Source organism: Phascolarctos cinereus, unplaced genomic scaffold, assembly GCF_003287225.1.
Source record: "Phascolarctos cinereus isolate Bilbo 61053 unplaced genomic scaffold, phaCin_HiC Scaffold_9;HRSCAF=440, whole genome shotgun sequence".
Lineage (NCBI taxonomy): Eukaryota > Metazoa > Chordata > Mammalia > Diprotodontia > Phascolarctidae > Phascolarctos > Phascolarctos cinereus.
Window position 1 is genome coordinate 258239541 of NW_027556402.1, and position 22956 is coordinate 258262496.

A 22956-nucleotide genomic window follows, 5' to 3' on the forward strand; every position below is an offset into this window, starting at 1 on the left:
GCCAATCTGATAGGTGTGATATGGTACCTCAGAGTTGTTTTGATTTGCATTTCTTTAATCAATAGTGATTTAGCGCATTTTCATATGACTATAGATGGCTTTCATTTCTTCATATGAGAACTGCCTGTTCATATCCTTTGACCATCTATCAATTGGGGAATGACTTGTATTCTTATAAATTTGACTTAGTTCTCAATGTATTTTAGAAATGAAGCCCTTATCAGCGACACCGGTTGTAAAAATTCTTTCCCAGTTTTCTGCTTCCCTCCTAATCTTGGTTGCATTGGCTTTGTTTGTGCAAAACTTTTCAATTTAATGTAATCAGAATTATGCATTTTGCTTTTCTTAATGTTCTCTACCTCCTGTTTGGTCATGAATTCTTCTGTTCTCCATAGATCTGATAGGTAAACTATTCCTTGCCCTCCCAGTTTGCTTATAGTATCAGCCTTTATATTTAAACCATGAATCCATCTTGACTTTATTTTGGTGTATAGCGTGAGATGTTGGTCTATGCCTAGTTTCTGCCATACTCTCTCCCAGTGTTCCCAGCAGTTTTTGTCAAAGAGTGGGTTCTGATCCCAGAAGCTGGGGCCTTTGGGTTTATCAGATAGTAGATTACTACAGTCATTGTGTCTTGCATACCTAACCCATTCCACTGATGCTGAGGGAAGGGAGCAGAACCAGGAGAAAGCTGTACACAATAACAGCCACATTGTGCTATGACTGACTTTGGTAGACTTAGCCCTTCTCAGCAATGCAAGGATCTAAGACAATTCTAAGTCTCATGCTGGAAAATGCTCTCCACATCCCAAGAAAGAACTGTGGAGTTTGGATGCAGATCGAAGCAGACTGTTTGTTATTTTTTTCTTCTGTTATGTTTTGTTTCTTCTTTCTTGTGGTTCCTTCTATTGGTTCTAATTCTTCTTTACAACATCACTAATGTGAAAATATGTTTAATAGGAATGTATATGGAGAGCCTATATCAGATTGCACACCGTCTTGGGGAGGGAGGTAGAGAGAGGGGGAGAAAAATTTAAAACTCAAAAGCTTAATGGAAGTGATTGTTGATAAATCAAAATAAATTAATTAAAAAGAAAAAAACAACTTTGAAAGACTATGACCAACCATGATTCCAGAGGAGTCGTGTTAAAACCTCTGATGGTGAGGTGAATGATTCAGAACGTGGATTGAAGCCTTTTGGGGGGGGGGCGGAGGAACAGACATGGCTAATATGGGAATTTGTTTTACTCAGCTATATGTATCTGTAACTGATTTTTTTTTTGCTTTCTCAATGGGGAGGGGAAGGAAGGAGGAAGTGGGAGGGAGAGGATTCAGAACCAAAAATAAAATAAAATTGAATTAAAAAAAAATTGACCAGCCCAGGGTTGCCTGCCACCTGCTAAGGGAAAGAAGAGGCTGAACTGTCGACTTGACACTATTCTTTTTTCTCTGACAGCTGCTGATCTGCAGTTGTGGCTTTGACATCTGCTCACAGACTGCACTGGGGTCCCATAGCCTGCCTGGGCCCCTAAGTACAGACCAGCTGGACTAGTGGGGAAACAGAGGCACACACAACTTTAAGCTCTGGCAAGGGTTGGGCAGACATTATCTCCTCTGAACTTCATGACAACCAGGACAAAAGCCCTATAAGACATCATGATGCCCATTCTACTGATGAAGAAACTAAGGCTTTAAAAAGTTAAATGGAAACAGCTCTGTATTTAGAATGAAAGGCCCTAGATTCCAATGTGGTGCTGTTACTACTCAGAAAGTGCCATGGATAATGGATGGAGCACTGGGCTTAGAGTCCAGTGGCCCTGAGTTCAAATTCTGACTCCATGTGTGACCTTGCACAAGCCAGGCCATCTCTCTAAAGCTGAGTTTCCTCACCTGTAAAATGGGCATAATGACTGAGAATCTGCCCTCCGGGAGGTTGTGAGACTTTGAAATGAAGAGAGTGTAATCAGATTTTCTTTACACTGTCTGTGTGACCTGAAATTCAGCGAGTCACTTCCCTGGGAGGCCTGTTTCTCTTTGTGTAAGATGAGGGGCTTGGAGTGGATCTTCAGGGACCTCCTTTCCAGCTGTCAATCCAGTGACTCTGCTGAGCAGACACCCACCAGAGGGAGCTAAAACACCAGCCAGTACGCATTGGACTCTCCCCTACATGCTCACATCAATCAGTCATCAGTAAACATTGGTTAAATGCATCCTGTGTGCCAGGCACCCTGCGGGAAGAAGGCAAACACAAGGTCTGCCCTCAAGGAGCTTACATTCGAGTGGGGGAGATGAGCTGTAAATAATTCTGCACATACAAGGTCTACACAGGGTAAAGGGAAGATCATTTCAGAGGGGGAGGCAATGAGCAAGTGTCTTGAAGGAATCCAGGGGAGCCGGAAGATGGAGGCAAGGAGGGAGAGCATGACAGGGGTGGGGCACAGCCAAGGCAAAGCCATGGAGTTGGGAAATGGAGGATCAGTTGCAAGGAACAGCAGAAAGGCCAAGGATCTAGAGGGACATAAAGTGTAAAAAGACTAGAAAGGCATGGAGGGGCCAGGATGTGAAGGGCTTGGAAGGCCAGGGGATCTGACATTTGAACCTGGAGGTAATAGGGAGCCACTGGAGTTTATTGAGTGGCTGAGACATTGTTAGACCCTGAACTTCAGGAAAATCACTTCCAGCTATGTGAAGGATGGCCTGGGCTTAGCTAAAGACTGAGCCCCTAAAAATGGCCACAGACTGAGTGCTGAGCCTGCTCCAGAATCAGACCTGCTCCTAGTGTGACCCAGGGGTTTTCTGGACTGCCCCTGCCTATCCCCCTCACTTGGCAGGTCAGGACCCCTGAGCTTGGCTACTTGCCCCCTAAGGGATGGAATGAGAGTGGGTGGTAGGTGGGGAAGGGGCTTGTCTAATGCTGTAGCTCATAAGCCTGAGCTTCCCACCCTGATTTGGTAGATCAATTAGTCACCCAGATAATTAGTTACTAGTAATTAGAGATGATGCTGATCAGAATTTGAGAAGTCAAGAACTCTGAAGAACCTTTGAAGTTTGCAAGGTCCTCCTTCTCCTCCCGCCTACACACCCATGTCTCCTTTATCCTAAAAAAAGGAAGAGGAAGGAGACTGAGGCTCACTTGTTTCCTCCTGCCCCTAAGTGATTCCTTCTCAGGTACTTGCCTAGAAGAATTCCCATCACTAAGCAGATGGATGCCTGGATATCGCTCCCCCTCTTCCCTCTCCCTCACTTCTCTCTTCCTTTCTCCCCCCTCCCCTTCCCCCTAGGCTTTATATAAGCCCAATGATGTAATTGTCCCTAAACCAATCAGAACAGACTTTCATTGTCACTGCAGTTCACCCAGTAACTTCCAAGGACTTTTTCCATTGTGTCTAAAGTCCTGATTGGCTATTTGAATAGAGATGTTGGCCATGGCTCACACTTCCAGTTTGACTGATTCAAACAAAGATGTATTCACACCTAATAAGTTATCAGATTTTGGCATCTTGACACTTAGTTTAAATGAGGTGATTTGGTTTATTTACTCAGCAGACCCCATCTTTGGTTTCAGACCCAGCCTCAATTCTAGCCATAGAATGAACCCTGGTCTCTATAGCTTCTTCACTCTAGTCCTGATCCTGACTTCTAACTCACTGCCAAACCTGCCCCAGACTGAGCCCTGCTCTTAGTTCCAGATTGAGCTCTGGCAACAGAGTGAGCCTTGCTCCCTCTAAGTTATCTCATGGACTCTTCCTAATAATAGAGACCCATAACAGTGGTGGAGCAGGAGCAGCTCAACCCGCAACATTGTGATGTGTCAGGTTTTGTAAAAGAGCCTCTCTGTGCTTTGAACCAGTTGAGTCCTAGCAGAACCTACTCTTCCTATGAGCTAAGAACTCCAGCTGATGGCAAAAACAGGAATTTGAGATGCTTCATAACCTCAGTTGTGTTTGGGACCAACACTGGACAGAGACTACATGAGCCCTGCAAGGAGTAGAGACTGCCCATGTGCACACAGGTGCTCACTCAAGCCATACCCCCCTCCCCCCTACACACACACACACACACACACACACACACACACACACTTGGCAGAGGCTCCCCATTTAACAGACTATATGCCTTCTGCTACTATCTCCTTCTGTCTCACATGAAGAGATCCCTCTTCTCCTTATAGAGGCAGCCCTTTTATGTGCTCCCTAGATCCTTTCCCCTCCTATGTTCTCCAGCAGATTGCCCCCTGGGGATACCGAAGTCCCTATTCTTATCATTCTCTCCATAGCGACTAGCTCCTTCTTTGTTACCTACCAATGCACCCATGTCTCCTTTATCCTTAAAAAGAACAACAACCTTCATTTGATCCTGCCCTTCTCCCTTCTCCACTATTCTCCTTCAAAAAGTCATTTATTCTCGGGAGCTCCACTTTCTCTGTCTCACTCCCTTCTTCTCTCTCAATAAATGCCTGTTGACCGATTGATTCAAGTAAAAGTTCTTTATCTTACTCTGCTGTCACATGTTCAACGATGGTCTTGGTTGAGGGATGTTCAACGGAGATGGGGGCTCGAAAAGTGACTCTGGGGAGATGGTGGACTTGAACAAGTTCCGGGACCCTACATGCAGCAAAGGGATGCTGCAATTGACTGACTGTTGGTTTGAATGAGGGGCACGCCCTTCCAAGCCAGAAAGGCTCTGAGTATGAACCCAGTGATGGGCTACCTGTCTCCTCCAAAGATCACGTGGAGAACACTGCTTGTTGTTACCAGGTCATGTTGAAGATGGTAACTTCATAGCGATAAGTATCTAAGACGTGATTCCACATTTTCTCTTTCTAGTTTGGCCAAGGCATGCTTTTTTTTCAATTTTTAAAAAAATTTTTAGGCAGTTGGGGTTAAGTGACTTGCCCAGGGTCACACCGCTAGTAAGTGCCAAGTGTTTGGTCTGAGGCCGGATTTGAACTCAGGTCCTCTTGACTCCAACAAGGTATTCTTTATTACAGCTATGAGGGATAAAGAATTCAAAAACGGACCAAGTCTGAGTATCCTCAGAGCTCTAGAAGGAGCTCCTCTGTGAACAGGCTAAAGGGAAAAGTCACCCGTGGGAAGAGGAGCAGACAGGTAGGAACTTGGGACAAACGAAGGAAGACAAAGTTGTGTTCGCCATTCAGTGCTGCAGTTGTGCTGGGGACGTTCTTTAAACAAGGAATGTTCTTGATAGGAAAATGGATCACTGCAGATGGGTACACATGCTCGCTATTGTTCTGCCCAGAGGCAATGAGGTTTCCCATGAGAAATTCCTCACGTTGCTTCAGGTAAGCAAGGTTTAGCCTAGGCAGTATGGCACAGTGAAAAGAGTCAGAGGAACTGGGTTCAGATACTGACACCAACACTACCTGTGTGACCCATGATCCCTCTGCAGTAATACCAAGCTCCCCAGAACCATGGCCAATAAGATAGCCCCAGAGTCCTGATTGCACATAAGTCATTAGGGGGTTGGAGAGGTGACCTACAGCTATGACAGCATGGTTTTCTGAAGTGGACGTGATGGATGACATTGGCTATGTGAGAAGGCAATGTGGTGCAATGAGAAAGGTCCCAGGACCCAAGTTTGAATTGTTTCTGTCATTTACTGCTCGTGTGATCTTGGGGAATCCCTTAGCCTTAGACTCAGTTTCTTCATCCATAAAATGATAGGGTTGGACTGATGTCCTCCAAGTTCCTCTCCAGAGCTGGATCTGTGAGCCTACGATCTATTAATCACATCTCTTACGTGAAAACACCATTTCTTTCCAGGTCAGGGTGGGAAGGCCTAGGGCCAAGCAGGTTACTATGATGGGGCTCAGGTAGGGTATCTGAAGTTGTGAGAGACAGGGAGAACACCCAATACAAGTGGGGAGGCCTGGTACTGCCCTCCCAAGCCTGCAGGTCCAGGGAAGGTCAAGGATGATGAGGCGGTTCACAGGATGGAGCAAGGGAAGCTCAGTTTGTGCTCCAAAATCCACACCAGCAGCCTCTGATGCCCCGGGGAGTAGGGTGGGTAGCGAATCTTGTCGATCATCTCCAGGTATGGGCTACGAAGGAGGCAACCACGCCGGTGGGAGAATGCGTCAAAGGTGAACTTGCCATGGTATTCGCCCATCCCACTGTGACCTGCAACATGAGTTAGGGATCTGGCTGAGCAGGGGACCAGGCAGACCATGGACAGCAACCTTCCCTCAGCCCTCCGGGAGACAGGTATCCTCCACACCCCTCACCCTGAAACATTCTAAAGTCATCACAGACTGGATCATTAAAGCTGGGGAGCCCATCACATACAGACTGCAAAGTGTCTGAGATGTAAAGAACACAGAATGTCAGATTGGAGACAATCCCTAGAACGCAGAACATCTGAGAAGGAAGGAATCTTAGAATGTCAGAACTTGAAGGGAATGTGACACGCAGAAAACAAAATCAGAGCTGGCATGGACCTGAGAACCCAGAATGTCAAAGCTTGAAGGCACCTTAGAGCAGGCAGTGTGCGAGCTGAGGAAGGCCCTAGGATATAGAACAAAGAATACCAGGGCAAAGAGGGATGGGAAAGTACAGAGAATAAAATGTCAGAGATGAGAGGGACCTTGGAGATCCAATGGTCCCATTTTACAAGGAAGAAAACTGAGGTACCAAAAGTCACCTGCCTAAGGTCCCACAGGTGTCAGCCTGGCTGCCACCCAGGGCTCCTCCCACTCCACCATCCTCACTGTGCCCTCTCTCCTCTTTGCAGCCTCATCGGGGGGTTGGCATTTTTCTCATTCTGGTGTCTTTGGGGGATCAGGTATTCTCTCCAGAAGGCTCTGGATAAACTATAGATCTATGAGGAGGAGGAGGACAAGGAGAGAAGACTATGACATTTTTAAGGGTCATCTGTCCATGGACAAGAGGCTGGGCTCTCAGGAGGGGGTGGGGGCCCTGTACTCAGCTGGGGTCCTTCTGGATCCAGATGGGGCTCACCATGCTTGGGTGCAGGTGACCATCTAACCAAGGCTGAACTTAGCCCAGATCCCAGAGTGAGTTCTTGCCTTCAGGGGATACTGAGGGATTTCTACCCCAGTCCAGAGCCTAAGCACTGCCCCTGCAGACAGCCTGAGCCCCAGTCCTGGCCCCAGACCACACCCTGAGCATGAAGACAGAATGGACTCCAGCCCTGGTCTAGACTGAGCTCTGAGCCTGAGCTTGGGGACAGGCCAAGTCCTCGCCCCAGCCTGAGCCTTGAAACCTAGGACAGAGTTATTCCTTTTCCTAGCCTTCAGGGCCCAGAAGGGGCCCAGGGTCTACACCCAGCTGAGGAGGGCAAAGGCTGAGCCTGAAACCTACCAACTCCCCCAAAAGGCATGGATGTCATTGTCATAAACATGAAGCCATCATTTCCCCCAAAGTTGCCACTGCTGGTCTGGTCCAGAACCTTATTCACCACCTGGAAAAGACAGGGAGCAAGCAGGAGAGACACTGGGGAGCTGGAGCCCCAAATTCATCCAACCAGACAGGAGAGCTTCTGAACCTCTCTGGGGCTGGCCTGCCTGAGAAGCCTCCCCACGACTGGGGGCAGGTGGAAGGTCCCCTGAAACAGGTCTCTCTAAACTCACCTTCACCTCTTACCAGACTCCCTCCAGAACCTTAGGGTAACAACCGCTGTCCCAGAGGGCTGACAGGGGCCAAGCTACCTGAGTGAATAAGCTTCAAGTATTGCCCCCCCCCGCCCCAGGGTAGGTGGGGGAAGGCCCCCTCCCCTTCACCGGAGCAGAACAGGTGGGCAGGCCAGCCTCACCCCCAGGCCTCTCTTTCTTCTCTGGCCCCACTCACCATCCCCTTCTCTGCCTCAGAGCCCCAAGCTCCTTACCTTGGAATTCTTGGAGAAGGCATATAGGGCCAGAGGCTTCTCTCTCTTCCTGATGAAAGCAATGGCCTCATCGATGCTCTGCACATTCAGGATGGGTAAAATGGGCCCAAAGATCTCCTCCTGCATCACGGGGTCTGTCTCCTTCACATCCACCAGCACCGTGGGGGCTGCCTCGGACCACAGAGGAGACCTTAGGCTGGGGCTCTCAGAGGGACCCAGGGCAGGGGGGCAGAGGTGGTGGGGGTGTAAAAAAGTTATCGTAGGGCAGACTTTGGGGGTAAAGCAATGCACACTGTGCCATGGAGCCCCTCACGGGGTCCTGGTCACAGGGTGACCACACCTTACTCCCTGTGGCTTCTTCAGAGCTGCCAGCACCAAGGACCCTGGGGGGGTGGGAAGGGGGTCGCTCACCAATGTAGCGTTCCTGCTCGTCTGACTGGCCGCCAATGGCTGCTCGGCCATTGCCCAGCAGGCCTCGAAGCCTGTGGAAATGCTTGTCACTGATGATGCGGCCCAGGTCTGGGGAACCCTGAGGATCCTTCCCATAGAACTGGGTCACTGCATTTTGCAGGGCAGGCAGCAGCTTCTCCTGTGTCTCCCGGGTACACAGGATGTAGTCTGGGGCCACGCACGTCTGTCCCGCGTTGAAGAAACGGAACCAGGCCACACGGTTGGCCACATTTTGGGGGTCACAGTTGTCATCCACGTAACAGGGGTTCTTCCCTCCCAGCTCCAGTGTGATGGGGGTCAGGTACTTGGAGGCAGCGGACATGACGATCCGGCCTACTCGGGGGCTTCCTGGGGACAGGTGAGAAGCCCTTTCCTTTGAGGAAAAGCCCCCCCTTGGCCCCATGGCACCCTCTGCCTGCTGTTCTATGAACACGGTGCACTAGGTGGTCTCTAAGGCCTCTCCTAGCAGCGACATTTCATGTTTAAGGTCCTCTGCATCTCTGATGTTCTCTGTTCTTTGCCCTGAGTTCCTCCTGCCTTTGACATCCGACCATCCTGCTTCTCACCCCCAGTAATAGTCTTGGATGCCCAGTCATGCTGCCCCTCCCTGGACCTCAGATGGGGAGACTGCTGTGAGCCCTCTCTTCTTCCTCCCTCCCAAGGCAGTTTAGCTGAGATAAGAGGTGTGAAAATGCCCTGAGATGCCGCCAGGTGGTGAGAATGCTGGGGACTGGGGGTGAGCATGGAGCTGCCCTGCAGAAAGAGCTGGGAAAAAATAACCTGCTGGGCCCTTCCCCCACTGTCCTGGTTCTCCATCTGTAAAATGAGGGAGGGGCACTCACAGCTCTCGAAGTCCTTTCTCGGCTTTAAAGTTCCATTAAGAGTGGGGGCTTGAGTTTAGAAGGAGCCACCTCCTTTTTGGGACCTGCCCCTCTACTTCCCAACATGACTTCTCTTTGTCCCCAAAGCCAGGCATTGACAGGCTTGTGATCTGGGATGTGCTGGTCTCCCTCCCCTCCCCAGAGGAAGGGGCTGAGATCCCAGCCTGAGCCCTCGGGCTGGGGGGAGCCAAAGAGTCCCATCTCCCAGAACAGGCTGCCCAGCCCTGGCTCACCTGTGAAGAAGATGTAGTCAAATCTGTTCTTGAGCAGAATCGTGGCCTCCTGGGGGCCTCCCAGCACTGTGGCAAAGCAGTTCTGGAACCCAGGACAGGATTGCTCATTCCCGAGAGCTCCCAGCCTGGAGGACCCTATCCAGGATGACTGGATCTCCTCCGCCAAGCCAGTGCCGAGGCAAGGAAGGAGACAACCAATTTAGGGCTTGAAGGACCTTAAGGAACATCCTCAAGATAGATTTCCACATTACAGAGGAGGAAATGGGCCCCCCGAAAGGTTCAATGACTTGCCTACTGCCCACAGGCAGAATTGGAATGCAGATCCCCTGACTCTGCTAGAATGGCTGAGAGAAAACTCAGGAACCAGGTATGGGATGGCTGGGGAAGAGAGAAAGTCAGGAATAAATCCTTCCAAGGGAAAGGCACCCCTGAAGGTGAGGGTGGAGGGGGCCATTTTGGGGGTGGGGGCGGTGTGGCTGGAGCTTGGAGATCTGGCTGAGCTACAGGACCACCATACAGGCAGAGCTGGAGGGGATCTAGTCCAACCCCTTCATTTTATAGATGAGGAAACTGAGGCCCAGAGCCTCCTCAACTCTGAAACACCTGATTCCCATCCCCCACCACCACCTTGCTTCACCCAAAGGCTTTTCACAGAATTGAGGTTCCAAGGAGAGAGGTCCTGTTCAGCCCCATCCCCCCAGCCAGGTCCCTGCTTTTCTTCCTCCCCTTGCCTTCACCACCCACTCCAAACCCCAAATGTCCCCTCCAGAGGGAGCCAGAGGGAGAGAGAGGCCACAGCCAGAGAGAAGGCTCCAAAGGGCTGGTGAATTCTTTAAAGGGAAGGGTTCTGAGCACTTGGCCTGGGTCGGGCCCTCTCACCTTGTCCAGGTACTGGGGTAGCACTTCAGCAATGACCTTCTCCATGCTCTTACTTATCTCTGAGGGCTTTAAAACCACACAGTTACCTGCCAGGAGGGAGGGCAAGAAGAGGCAGGTTCTGATTCCTCCTGAGAGGATGCCAGGCCTGATGTACCCTCCACTCTTCTCTGGCCATCCCTTGCCCTGCTGTGTTCTCCCCACCTAAGTCTTGTCATCCCTGCTGGATCACCACCAAGCATCTCCCCCAGCTCTGCCTGGCCACGAGGAGGAAGGGGCCCAGTGGAGAGGAAAGGAGAAGGAACCATTCCTGTTTCCAGAGTGGTGCTGGAGATGCAGGCAAAGACTGAGGGACAGAAAGAGAAAGGGACAGAGAAGGTCTGGACCATTCACAGAAGACCTTCCTCATTGGTGGAGAAAATGATGGGGCTGAGATGGACAGAGAGCTCTGGGAAAGAGAAACCTTCCTCTTCTTTCTTGCTTTGGGAGAAGACTTTGGGATTTCCCACTGCTCTTTGGGACCAACTGCAGGGCAAGAGAGAGAAGACTTTGGAAGGTGGATATTCCTGATTTTGGGGGCAGCTAGGTGGCACAGTAGATAGAGCACCGGCCCTGGAGTCAGGAGGACCTGAGTTCAAATCCAGCCTCAGACACATAACACTTACTAGCTGTGTGACCCTGAGCAAGTCACTTAACCTCAATTGCTTCACAAAAAAAAAAAAGATACTCCTGATTTCTGTCTTGCCTCCTGAGAAACTTAGGGGAATTTCCTCTCTCTCTCTCTCTCTCTCTCTCTCTCTCTCTCTCTCTCTCTCTCTCTCTCCTCTCTCTCTCTCTCCTTCTCCCTCTCCCTCTCTTGCCCCCCTCTCTCTCTCCCTCCCTCCATCTCTCTCTGTCTGTCTCTGTCTATGGGTGTCTTTGTCTCTATTTCTGTCTCTGTCTTTGTCTCTCTGTTGATACGACATATCTCCCTCTCAATGAGAAAATTCATTCACTCTGTGTTATCTGATACATTCTAATTTGTAGACACTATAGATGGTGCAGCAGCTAGAATACAGGACCTGGAGTTGAGAAGACCTGAATTCAAATCTGGCTGCAGACACTTACTCGTGGGGTAACTCTGGGCAAATCACTTAACCACACTCTGTCTCAGTTTTCTCATCTGTAAAATGGGGATAATAGCATTCCCCTCCCAGAACTGATGTGAGGATCAAATGGGATAATACTTGGAAAGCACTAGATAAATGCTAAATATCATTAGATTTGAAGCTCCATGAGGTCAGGGACTGTCTTTTACCTCTTTTTTGTATCGTTAGGGCTGGGCACAGTGCCTGGCACACAACAGATACTTATCTTACTGACTCCCTGCCTTCTGTTTGGATGAATGGGTTTCCTTGGGATGGTCTTTTTGTGTGACTAGCATTTGGTGGGAAGGGGTCAAGCCTTTGGATAAGAGCTTGGGGTAGCCTTTCCTCTCTAAAGGATAAGGACCAGGGAAGTGGCTTAAGCCTGAGAAAAACATTCTTGTCCCAGTCTCCCAGTGTGTCTGTGGGCAGATGGATATGATTCTAGTCTGGCACTCTTCTGAGGAAAATGGAGTAGCCAGGCTCCTGGCCTCCTCGCCTGATCCCCTCCAGGCAAGAGCCAAAGCCTCCCTCGGGGAGGGGCAGGCCAGATTCCTGGGGTAGCGGTCAAAGCCTCTCTGCAAGCAGTATTTAGACAAAGCCCCTGCGTCAAAGCACACCCTCGTGTGAGACTGTGTGTCAGAGGGAGATGAGCACGAGACCAGGTTTGTTGGAAGAAAGCTGACAGCCGGACTCTGAGACACATTTCTAAAGAGCTGAAGGCTTACAAGACACTTTCCTTCTAGGAATCTGAGGGAAGGATGACACACAGCCACTTCAAGAGACAGTGTGGGGTGGTGGTTAGAGGGATGGACCTAGAATCAGGCAGACCCTGAGGAAGTAAATCACTCCTCCTCCTCCTCCTCCTCAGTTGCCTCATCTGTCAAATGGAGCTGCTGTGTGGCTCAGATGTGATAATGGATGTAAGGTGGTCTTGAAGAGTTGGGCTGGAAAGACCCTCTCATTTCACAAAGAAGGAAACTGAGGAACAGATGGAAGTGACTCACATGGTTAGAAGTATCTGAGGCACTGCTTGAGTGGAGCCCAGGCCAGTGCTCTATTCACTGCACCACCCTACCTGGTGAAGGCCCGCCAGCCTCTGTGGCTCCTGGGGATGATGGGAACAATTCCAGGTTACAGGGGAGGAGACTGAAGGTCAGAGAGGGAGCCCCAGAAAAGGCAGCTGGGCAGATGAGGGCATCCTCTGCCTGTGGCCCATTTCTTACCTGCAGCAATGGCCCCCACTAAAGGCATCAGCAAGAGGTTCAACGGATAGTTCCAGGGGGAGATGATGAGCGTCACCCCATAGGGCTCCTTCCGGATGAAAGCTGAGTCCAGCTGGGTAACCTGGGGACCAGGGAAGGGGATGGGGGCTCCCTGAGCCCAGGCCAGGCATACATTCCAACCCACCCAAAGGAAATTCAGGAAACCAGACTGAAGAAGGGGGGGAGGGAGGGAGCTGCCACCCCTCCCTCTCCCCCTGCCCTCCTCACTCAGGCAGGGGGAGGTTGGGAAGAAGGCAAACAAAGGGAGAGGGGAGGTGAGAGTTAGTCCAGGGCCAGGGCCCAATGACTGGGGCACAATCCTTCCAGCTTAGAGCAGGATGGGACCTCAGACAGCGCCACACACAACCTCTACCTTTACAGCCTACCCAAGTAGTCCTGAAGCTTTCACTTAGAGACTTCTGGTCACAGGGAGCTTACTACCCCCAAAGCAATCCATTCCACTTTGGGGCCATTCTTACTGCTAGGAACCTGTGATTTAAATGGCCCTCACTTCCAGGGTCCCATAGGCCTTTCAGGATGATGGTTCCTTACCTGCCTGTTGTCTATTATCTCTTCAAGGTGCTTCCCTGTCCACTTTTCCTCACCCCCACCCTGAGGGAGCCCCAGAGTCACCCAGTGGGAGAGCAGTAGATCAAGTGTTAGGAGCCAGCTCAGGCTCCCAAGTGCAGCCTGGAGACCTTTGCTTCCACACAAAGGGACCCAGACACAAGGAGTCGGCCCTAAGCCCCTTCCCTTCTCTTCCTTCCTACTCACCAGATTCTTCTCCACCCGTTCATCCTTCATCCAGGTGTGGAGGTTGTTCAGAGCAAGCTTGATTTCAGTCTCACATAAGATGATCTCAGATATATCCGCTTCGAAGGCTGGCTGGAGAAAGAGATGAGCCAGACGGGATGTTCAGTGCTCACGACCATCCCCTCCGTGGGGGGCAGGGTGGGGACGGAAACCCAGACCATGGAGGTCAGAAGGGACCTTAGAGGTCATCTAGTCCAAGCCCCCAATTCCAGCTAGAGTTGGGAACCTTCCGTCAATATGCCCAGAGAGGGCAAAGGGCTCTCCAGATTCACATCCTTAGGGAGAAACATGGGGTATTCAAACCCAGCTCCTGAGACTAATCTGTCCACTTCACTTCATGCCAGTTTTCCACTTCAGTTTGGCCTCCTCTCCTGCTCTCCTGGATTGACCCGGTGCCCGTCTGGCCCCCTCCCGTCACGGCCCCTCCCTCTTTCCTCCTCATCCCCTCCCCTCCCCACCTTGCTCAGATCCTGGGCCAGGGTATCCAGGAGCAACTTTCGGTTTTCGTTCAGGAAGCGGCTCAGCCCCCGGAGCTGGATAAGTCGGAATTCGGCTGGGCGGGTTCTTCCAGAATCGAAGGCATCCCGGAGGCGCTTCAGGGTGTCTGCGTAGGGATTCACCCTGCGCCAGAGTGGCCAGGTCTTGGTGCGGACGCTGGCTCACTGCGCCTCTACGATGACCCAGCTCCACCCGCCTTGTTGAGCCGCCTTTGGGACTACTGCTCCCTGGGACCCCCACCGTTCCTCCCAGTGCGAATCAGGATTTGGCTGCCCTTCTCCCTGGAAGGAGCTCCTCCCCCACCTAGCTCTGCCTGTGGGGAGAAGCCTCAGGCTGTCCCCTATCTCATGACCTGCTTCTCCTTGGAAATCGGCATCTATCCTCACCGTGAGTCTTTTTCAGTTTTACTAAGCACCCAGAGAAACCTCCAGAGCCCAAGATCACTGACTCAGGCATGCCGGAGAGCTCAGAAAGTGATGTGAAGGACTAGGTATTTATTAAGCACTTACTGTGTGCCAGGCACTGTGCTAAGTAATTACTGTGCGCACAGAGTAATCACCAGGCAAACCCCGTGGAGCTGCGCAGTCAGGTCTTTGACCCTGCCTGATTCTGTCCTGCTTCTAGAGACCTGACACCACTGCAAAGGCCTTCAAGGAATGGTCGTTAACGTTCAATGTCAGCACGGCAGGCAATCCCCAGGGATCTGGGCTTGGCCTTGGGTAGCTTCAGCTTTTTAGCAGAGACTTAGAAAAAGGGGTAGATGATGTAATAGTCCAGTTTGCAGGAGACACAAAGCCCCAGGGGACAGCTCCCATTGAGGCCTTTGACAGACTCTAGCATTGGTTTCAACTAATCAGATGAAATTCAGTCACTCAGTCAACAAGCATTTATTAATCACCTATTACATGTTGCCAAGTGTCAGTATGTGTTTTGATTTGATTTGATTTGGAGGGCTTTTTCTTCTTCATAGAATTTCTCAACCACTTCATTTTTCATGGTTGTCTTTTTGCAAATACATCTAATTATATTGTAATATGTCATGGCCAAATGTCCCACAAAATAAGATGTCTTGTAGCTTTGAGGCATACAATAAAACCCACTCTACCAACTCCTTTCTTTGTCTCTCTAGGGAACACCTAGGGGCCAACCTTTCATTGAGATGCAACTTCCTTCTCCAGCAATATATCCACTTATTTGGTCTGGCACAAGGATTTCACAGTTAAAGAATCAACCATCAAAACGAAGTCTGCTGATAGTCTAAAAGGGGATGGCTAGATGGTGCAGTGATTAGAGTGCCAGGGCTAGAGTTCAAATCCAACCCCAGATTGTGTGACCCTTGGCAAGTCATTTAACCCTGTCTGATATGCTAGTGACTGTGCTAGGTACTTACAAACACTCTCTCTTTCATCTCCCTGACCTTAACCAGGTGGAAACAATGAATCAGTCAATCTCAATCAGAGCCCCAGCAAAACTGAGTATAATCCTTCAAGGTAAAAAATGGTCATTCAGTGAAATAGGGGACTTTCAAGCATTCCTGAGGAAAAGACCAGAGCTGAATAGAAAATTTGACTTTCAAATACAAGACCCAAGTGGAACATGAAGAGGTAAACAGGAAAGAGAAATCATAAGAGACTTATTAAGGCTGAACTGTTTACATTCCTGCATGGAAAGATGGTATTTATAACTCACGAGACCTTTGTCAGCATTAGGGTAGTGGGAGGGGAAAAATTATATGTATGTATGTATGGAGAGAGAGAGAGAGAGAGAGAGAGAGAGAGAGAGAGAGAGAGAGGGCACAGAGTGAGCTGAAGATGAAGGGGTGATATCTGGAAAATAAAATTAAGAGGTGAGAGAGGATTATACTGGGAGAAGGAGAAAGGGAAAAGTAGAATGGAGTAAATTATCTCACATGAAACAGACAAGAAAAGGCTTCTACAGTGGAGGGGAAACGAGGGAAGGTGAGAGGGAATGAGTGAATCTTATTCTCATAGGATTTGGCTTAAGGGGGGGAATAACATACACACTCATTTGGGTATGGGAATCTAGCTTACCCTACAGGAAAATAAGGAGGGAAGGAGACAAGAGAGCAGGGGGTTGATATAGGGGAGGGCAGATTGGGGGAGGGGATAATCAGATGCAAACACTTCTGAGGAGGGACAGGGTCAAAAGAAAGAATAGAATAAATGGGGGATAGGATAGGATGAAGGGAAATATACTTAGCTTTTCACAACATGACTACTATGGAAGTGTTTTGCATGACTACACATCTATAACCTATATCGATATGCTTGCCTTTTCAATGAGGGTGGGTGGGGAGGGAGGAAGGGAGAACATTTGCAACCCAAAGTTTTAAAAACACATGTTAAAATAAATAAATAAATAAATAAAACTAAAAAAGAGTCTCAATCAGAGGCTTTAGCCCAATTGTGGAAGGTACTTGAAACTCCAGTGATATTTCACAGGAAGAGAGTTTGACTAAGCTGGGGAAATTTGGCCAAACCCTAGAGATCGTCTGCAAAGGACAAGTGAGTTCATAAGAATCATTTGAGAGATTGTATCAAGCATGGGATTCTAATGGAATCCCTAAGTAGAAAACCTGGATGGAAGGGAGGGTGTTGGCCTATGTCTCCTTCTTCCCTACTTCTTTTGCCAGAAGATGACCTTGGGAGATTCCAGAGGATGTTGGGTATCCCATCTTCCCATCGATGTCCCTGAGGCATCCAGGGACCAGCTGATATCACTATCTACTTTGGTAGCCAAGGACAGACTGGACAGAGATTTATGGCTCCAAAAGGGACACAGCAAAGAAGCCAAATCATGTCTAAAGGGACCTTCTTGAGCCTGTCACAAATGAGAGAAAAGGACTTCTGTGACCTGGAGTTATCCATGAGGATGATCAGCCTAGAGATGAGAATTGTACCCATGGGAACTGTGGAGATCACCCTGCCAGAGAGTAGATAGGGATGAGAATGCAGGCTAGAACTTTGGTGGGGCATCCATGGTTAGTGGACATGACCTGAAGGAAGAAACCTAGTTGGCTCTTAATTGACTTAGAATGTCAGATCTGAGATGGTCCTTAGAACATAAAATTTCAGATCTGAGGAGTTTAGAATATAAAACATCAGAGCTGGGAAGGCCTTTTAAAAGCATCTCATTCAAGCCCCTCATTTTAGAAATAAGGAAATGGAAGGCCCTCCTTAGAGAGGCAGTTTGCCCAATTGTCCAAAGCTTGTCTGTGGGATCCATAGATTTTGAGTCACAAATTATATGCTCCCCATGCCAGGAACATGACCCAGAGAGGTCTCTCCTCAGGTTCAGAACTAAGTAGCATTCTCTTTCTCCTCACCTCCTAACAGTCTGAGGTGAGGTTAAAGCAAGATTGCCCTAGTGATGCCAGGGTATCCCTCAGCACAGAAGGGACGTGATGTCCTGGAGTCCTTAGTGTCTCTCCAGTGTTAGCAACAACAGGTGATATTAATAGATTAGATATGTAGTATTCAGAAGCAAATGAACCTAGTGGCCCATTCTTTGATGAACCAAAGAGTCCAGTTTCAGGTGCAAGGTCTCACTTCTTGGCAAAAGCTACTGGGAAAACTGGAAAGAAATTGGGTTTAGACCAACACCTCACACCACATACCAAGATAAGTTACAAGCGGGTACACAATTTAGATATAAAAAATCACATCATAAACAAATAGGAAGAGAAAGGGGAAAAATCTTTTCAGAATTATGGATAGGAGGAAAATTAATGACCAAACAAAGGATGGAGAGAGGATCACAGAAAATAAAATAAAATTTTAAATTTGTGCACAAACAAAACCAATGCAGCTGGGGGGGAAAGTTTTGCAGTAAGTTTCTCTGATAAAGGTCTGAGATCTAAGATGTAAGAGAAACTGAACAAAATTTATAAGAATGAGTCATTTGTTGACAAATGGTCAATTACAGACCAAGAGAGCAGTGACCACAACTCTTCCCAGATAACACCACCTTGGAAACACCAAAAACTTCCAAACTCCCAGAACTAGCTCTGAAAACCACAGTACAAAAAAACCTGAAACGAAACAGTGTCCCTCCCCTCTCCCACATTAGGAACAGAGTCCAACATTAACATAAAGCTTCAAGCCAAGAAACGGGGTAGAAAATGAGCAAACAACAAAAAAAGAACCTGACCATAAAAATATACTGTGGTGACAGGGAAGATCAAGACAAACTCAGAAGAAGATAATGAAGTCTGAACAGCTGTGAGCAGAGCCTCAAAGGAAAAAAAAGTGTGAGTTGGACACCAGCTCAACAATAATTCCCGGAAGAGCCAAAAAAAATTTTTTTTTCAAAATCAGATAAGAAAATTAAAGAAATGAAAGCAAAGGAAGAAAATTATGAAAAGACAATTAATAGCTTGGTAAAAGTGCCACATACAAAAAAATGGAAGAAAATAACACCTTAAAAAACAGAATTGGCCAAATGGAAAAAGAGGTACAAAAATTTGCTGATGAAATTTTAAGTGTGTTGAGTTGTTTCAGTGATGCCCAATGGTTTTCTTGGCAAAGATACTGAAGTGGTTTGCCATTTCCTTCTCCAGCTCACTGTACAGGTGAACTGAAACAAACTGGGTTAAATGACTTGCCCAGGGTCACACAGCTAGTAAGTGTCTGAGGGTAGATTTGAACTCAGGAAGATGAGTCTTCCTGACTCCAGGCCTGGCATTCTATCCACTGTACCACCTAGCTGCTCCTTCATTGAAATAATTCCTTAAAAATTATAATAGGGCAAGTGGAGGCTAATAATTCCATGAGACACCAAGAAACAATAAAATAAAGTCAAAAGAATGAAAAAATAAAAGAAAATGTGAAGTATCTCATCAGAAAAACTGACCTGGAAAATAGATCAATGAGAGATAATTTAAGAATTATTGGACCACCTGAAAACCATGATTACTAAAAGAGCTTGGACATCATACTTCAAGAAATTATCAAGGAAAACTTCCATGGTATCTTAGAGCCAGAGAGTAAGATAGAAATTGAAAGAATCCACTGATTACAACTTGAGAGAGATCCTAAAATGAAAACTCCCAGGAATATTATAGCCAAATTCCACAGCACTCTGGTCAAAGCAAAAATACTTCAAGTAGCCAGAAAGAAACCATCCAAATAACTTAGAGCCATAGTCAGGATTGCACAAGATTTGGCAGCTACCACATTAAACAGGCAAACAGCGTGGGATATGATATTTCAGAAAACAAAAGAGCTGGGATTACGACCAAGAATCACCTATCCAACAAAACCGAATATAATCCTCCAAGGGAAAAATGGATATTTAATGAAATTGAGGACTTTCAAGGATTTCTGATGAAAAGACCATAGGTGGTTAGAAAATTTGACTTGCAAATACGAGACTGGAGAGAATCATAAAAAGATAAATATGAAAGAAAATCAGAAGGGATTCAATAACGTTAAATTGTTTACCTTTTTGTATGGAAAGGTAATGCATGTATCTTCTAAAAACTTTATCATTATTAGGGCAGTTAGAAGGATTCTACATAGAAAGAGGGTATGAGCTGATAGAGTCTGAATGCAGATTAAAGCATACAATTCTTCACTTTATTTCCTTCATGGTTTGGGTTTTTTTTTTTTAGGTCTGTGTTTTCTTTCACAACATGACCATGTGGGAAAATGTTTTGCATTATTGCATGTGTATAACCTATACCAAATTGTTTGCTGTCTCAAGGAAAGGGAAGAGGAGGGAGAGAGGCAGAGAATTTGAAACTCAAAATTAAAAGAAAATGAATGTTAAAATTATTTCTACATGTAATTGGAAAAAATATTATTAAAAAAGAAAAAAGGGTGCAGAAGTGAGTCAATATAGTAGGATAATGTAAAAAAAAAATGGATAGGCAAGAAAGGGGGATGCCCTGGGAGAAGGAGAAAGAGAGAGGAAGAATGGGGAAAATTATCTCATATAAAAGAAGCACACAAGGAAGACCTTTTACAGTAAAGGAGAAAATGGTGGGGGGCAATGCTTGAATCTCATTCATATCTAAATTGGTTCAAAGAGAGAATACACACAAACACACACATACACACACACACACGCACACACACACATACACACTCAATTGGTAATAGAAACCTATCTTACTCAACAGGAAAGTAAGAGAGAAAGAGGATAAGAGAAAAGGGCAGAGAGGGGAAGTAATAAAAGGGAGGGCAGATAAAAAAAGACAGTGGTCAAAAGCAAAACAAACTTTAGAGGAAGGACAGGATAGAAAGTGAGAGAGAAGGACAAACAGAAGAAAACAGGAAGGAGGGAAATGTAATGAGTAATTAATAAATGTAGACAGTAATCACAATTGTGAATGTGAATGGGATAAACTCACCCATAAAAAAGGAAGTGGATAGCAGTTGGATTAAAAATGTGAATCCTGAAATATGTTGTTTAAAAGAAACATGCTTGGGGGGCAGCTAGGTGGCACAGCGGATAGAGCACCAGCCCTGAAGTCAGGAGGACCTGAGTTCAAATCCAGCCTCAGCCCAAACACTTGACACTTACTAGCTGTGTGACCCTGGGCAAGTCACTTAACCCCAGTTGCCTAAAAATAAAAAAAAAATTAAAAATGAAAGAAACATGCTTGAAATAGAGAGAAACACAGAGTTAAAATAAGGGGCTGGAGCAGAATTGATTATACTTCAGCTGAAGTAAAAAAAGGCAGGGGTAAGCCATCATGACCTCAAACAAATCAAAAGCAAAAATAACCCTAATTAAAAGAGATAATCGGGGAAACTACATCTTGGTAAAAGGCACCCTAGATGATGAAGTTCTATCAATGCCAAACACATACGCACTAAATGGCATAACATCCAAATTCTTAAAGGATAAGTTCAATGGATTCTAGGAGGAAATAGATGTAAGACCATACTAGGAAAAGACCTCAGCTTTTGTCTCTCAGAGCTAAATAAATCGAACCACACAATCAATAAGGAAGAAGCGGTGGCTAGTGGCCTGCCCCAGGGATGGGGTCCTGCTGCTGGGTTGCTAGGTAAGCAGGGTGTCTCTTCTGGTAGATCTCAGGGGCAGGGTCTTGCTATTGGGCTCTCCCAGAGGGGGCTTCACTACTGGTCAGCAATGGGGTGCTGGTGGCTTGTGCCTTTATCATGTATTTGCTTATCAGGTTATGGTTATATCCTTGACCAGAATGTAAGCTCTCTGAGGGCAGTGACTATACTCACTTTCTTGCCTTGTATCTCCAGTACCCCACCCAGAGCCTGGCATATAGTAGGTACTTAATAAATGCACGTTGTATTGGATTAGTTGGATGAGGAGCTGCCTGCATTGGGGAGCAAAGAATGGCAGGACCCTGGAGATATTGGGGTGGGATGGGGGCAGGAATCTTCATTTGGGCTTTCCTCATGAGTGCCCAGAGTTGGTCCCTGCAGCCCAAACCCACATCCTGCCCCGACTCAGTCTTCTCAGTTGTAAAAGGAAGACGTTGGAGTAGACGCTTTTCAGGCTCTGGGCTTGGGTCATTCAGCTCTTGGGGTGCTTGTTGCCCTGGGAATCCCGAGACTTCACCAAGCCCCTGCTCTGAACAGGTAGAAGTGGACACTCTGGGGGCTGGGGAAGAATAATTCTAGAATCACAGGCTCAGAGCTGGAAATGGTCCAGAGAGACCACTGGGGAGGCCCTAAAGACTTGAGCCCCAGTGAAAAGCTGTGTCCACTCTTCCTACCCTTGCCAGCTCAGGGTTGGACAAATTAGCCATGAAACCAACAAGTATCTATTAAGCACCTACTATATACCAGGAAATGTGCTGCAGGCCAAAGATTCAAGGACAAAACAATGAGACGGTCTGCTCTCCAAGAGCTCACAGAGCCTTGACCTGGAGGTCACAAGACTCAACTTCTAGTCTCAATTCTACTGTTAATTTGCTGGCACTGACCCTCTTTGGTCCTCAGTTTCCCTCTCTGTCAAGCAAGATGGATAATCCCAGCCAGACTTCCAAGTCTGCTGGGCAGCCCCAAAGGGAAGATGGAGGTGGGTGCCGTCTGGAAAGAAGGCACTTGATACAGGTAGTAAGTTTTGCAGAGCCAAAATCTGAACCCAGGTCTTCAGCATTCAGGGCTATCTTTCTCCTGCACCTGAATCAGAGCCCTGTTGCAGCCTCTGGCTTCCTCAGCAGAGCAGGTCCAAGATTCCCTCCTCCTTGAGGTCGGGCAAGCCTCCTCTCTAAGTCCATCCCTTGCCCCCCCCCATCCACAGGAGCCCATCCCTCTCTCAGGAGTATACCTACTGTGGTTCAGGCTCAGGCTTCAGCTCCTGACCGGAGCCCTTTCTTCCTTTCGCAGACATGCCGCCTCGGTCCAAGCCTGCCAAGCGCTGCTGCTTGATCTTCCCCTGGAGCAGACTGACTCCTGCATGTTGGCAAGCCCGCGCCTGCCCTCCAGATCCTGCCCACAGCTCCACCTCCCAAGCACAGGCACCCAACCCAACCCTTTTGAAGTAAGAGCGAAGGAAAAAGCAAATAGCTGACTCATGTATGCCAACTGGCACTGCCAGGTGGGGGCCACCACACAAGTTCAGAAACCTGGCTGCCCAAGGAAGCTTTAAGAGAGAACGCAGGGAAAGAGATCCCAAAGGAAAACTCCTAGGAACATTATAGCCAAATTCCAGAGTTCCCAGGTCAAGGAGACAATATTACAAGCTTCCAGAAAGAAACAATTCAAGTACTGTGGAAACACAATCAGGATAACACAAGATTTAGCAGCTTCTACATTAAAGGACCACAGGGCATGGAATATAATATTCTGGAGGGCAAAGGAGATAGGATTACAACCAAGAATCACCTACCCAGCAAAACTGAGTATAATCCTTCAGGGGAAAAAATGGTCATTCAGTGAAATAGAGGACTTTCAAGCATTCCTGATGAAAAGACCAGAGCTGAATAGAAAATTTGACTTTC

The 22956-nt window shown here is 47.6% G+C and overlaps 1 protein-coding gene across 1 annotated transcript; it reads right to left on the reverse strand.

Annotated features, from left to right (window-relative positions):
• Positions 1-4471: 4471 nt before the first annotated feature.
• LOC110195544 (aldehyde dehydrogenase family 3 member B1-like) lies at positions 4472-22638 on the reverse strand. The gene is made up of 10 exons (XM_020968362.2): positions 22288-22638; positions 13964-14126; positions 13467-13577; positions 12654-12774; positions 10307-10392; positions 9428-9509; positions 8275-8661; positions 7864-8030; positions 7341-7440; positions 4472-6140 (listed from the first exon to the last, which is right to left on the reverse strand). Exons 1-10 carry the CDS (start codon positions 22344-22346, stop codon positions 5947-5949), a joined length of 1470 nt encoding a protein of 489 aa, XP_020824021.2. The 5' UTR covers positions 22347-22638; the 3' UTR covers positions 4472-5946.
• Positions 22639-22956: the final 318 nt, after the last annotated feature.

What these genes read in the sequence shown, in the direction of transcription:
- LOC110195544 (XM_020968362.2), bottom strand. Translation starts at nt 22,346, where the DNA reads ATGTCTGCGAAAGGAAGAAAGGGCTCCGGTCAGGAGCTGAAGCCTGAG. An exon ending in AACGGGTGGAGAAGAATCTG is followed by an intron (nt 12,775 to 13,466) that starts GTGAGTAGGAAG and finishes CCTGGTCCCCAG; the next exon opens with GTTACCCAGCTGGACTCAGC. An exon ending in CGAGCAGGAACGCTACATTG is followed by an intron (nt 8,031 to 8,274) that starts GTGAGCGACCCC and finishes GGTCCGAGGCAG; the next exon opens with CCCCCACGGTGCTGGTGGAT.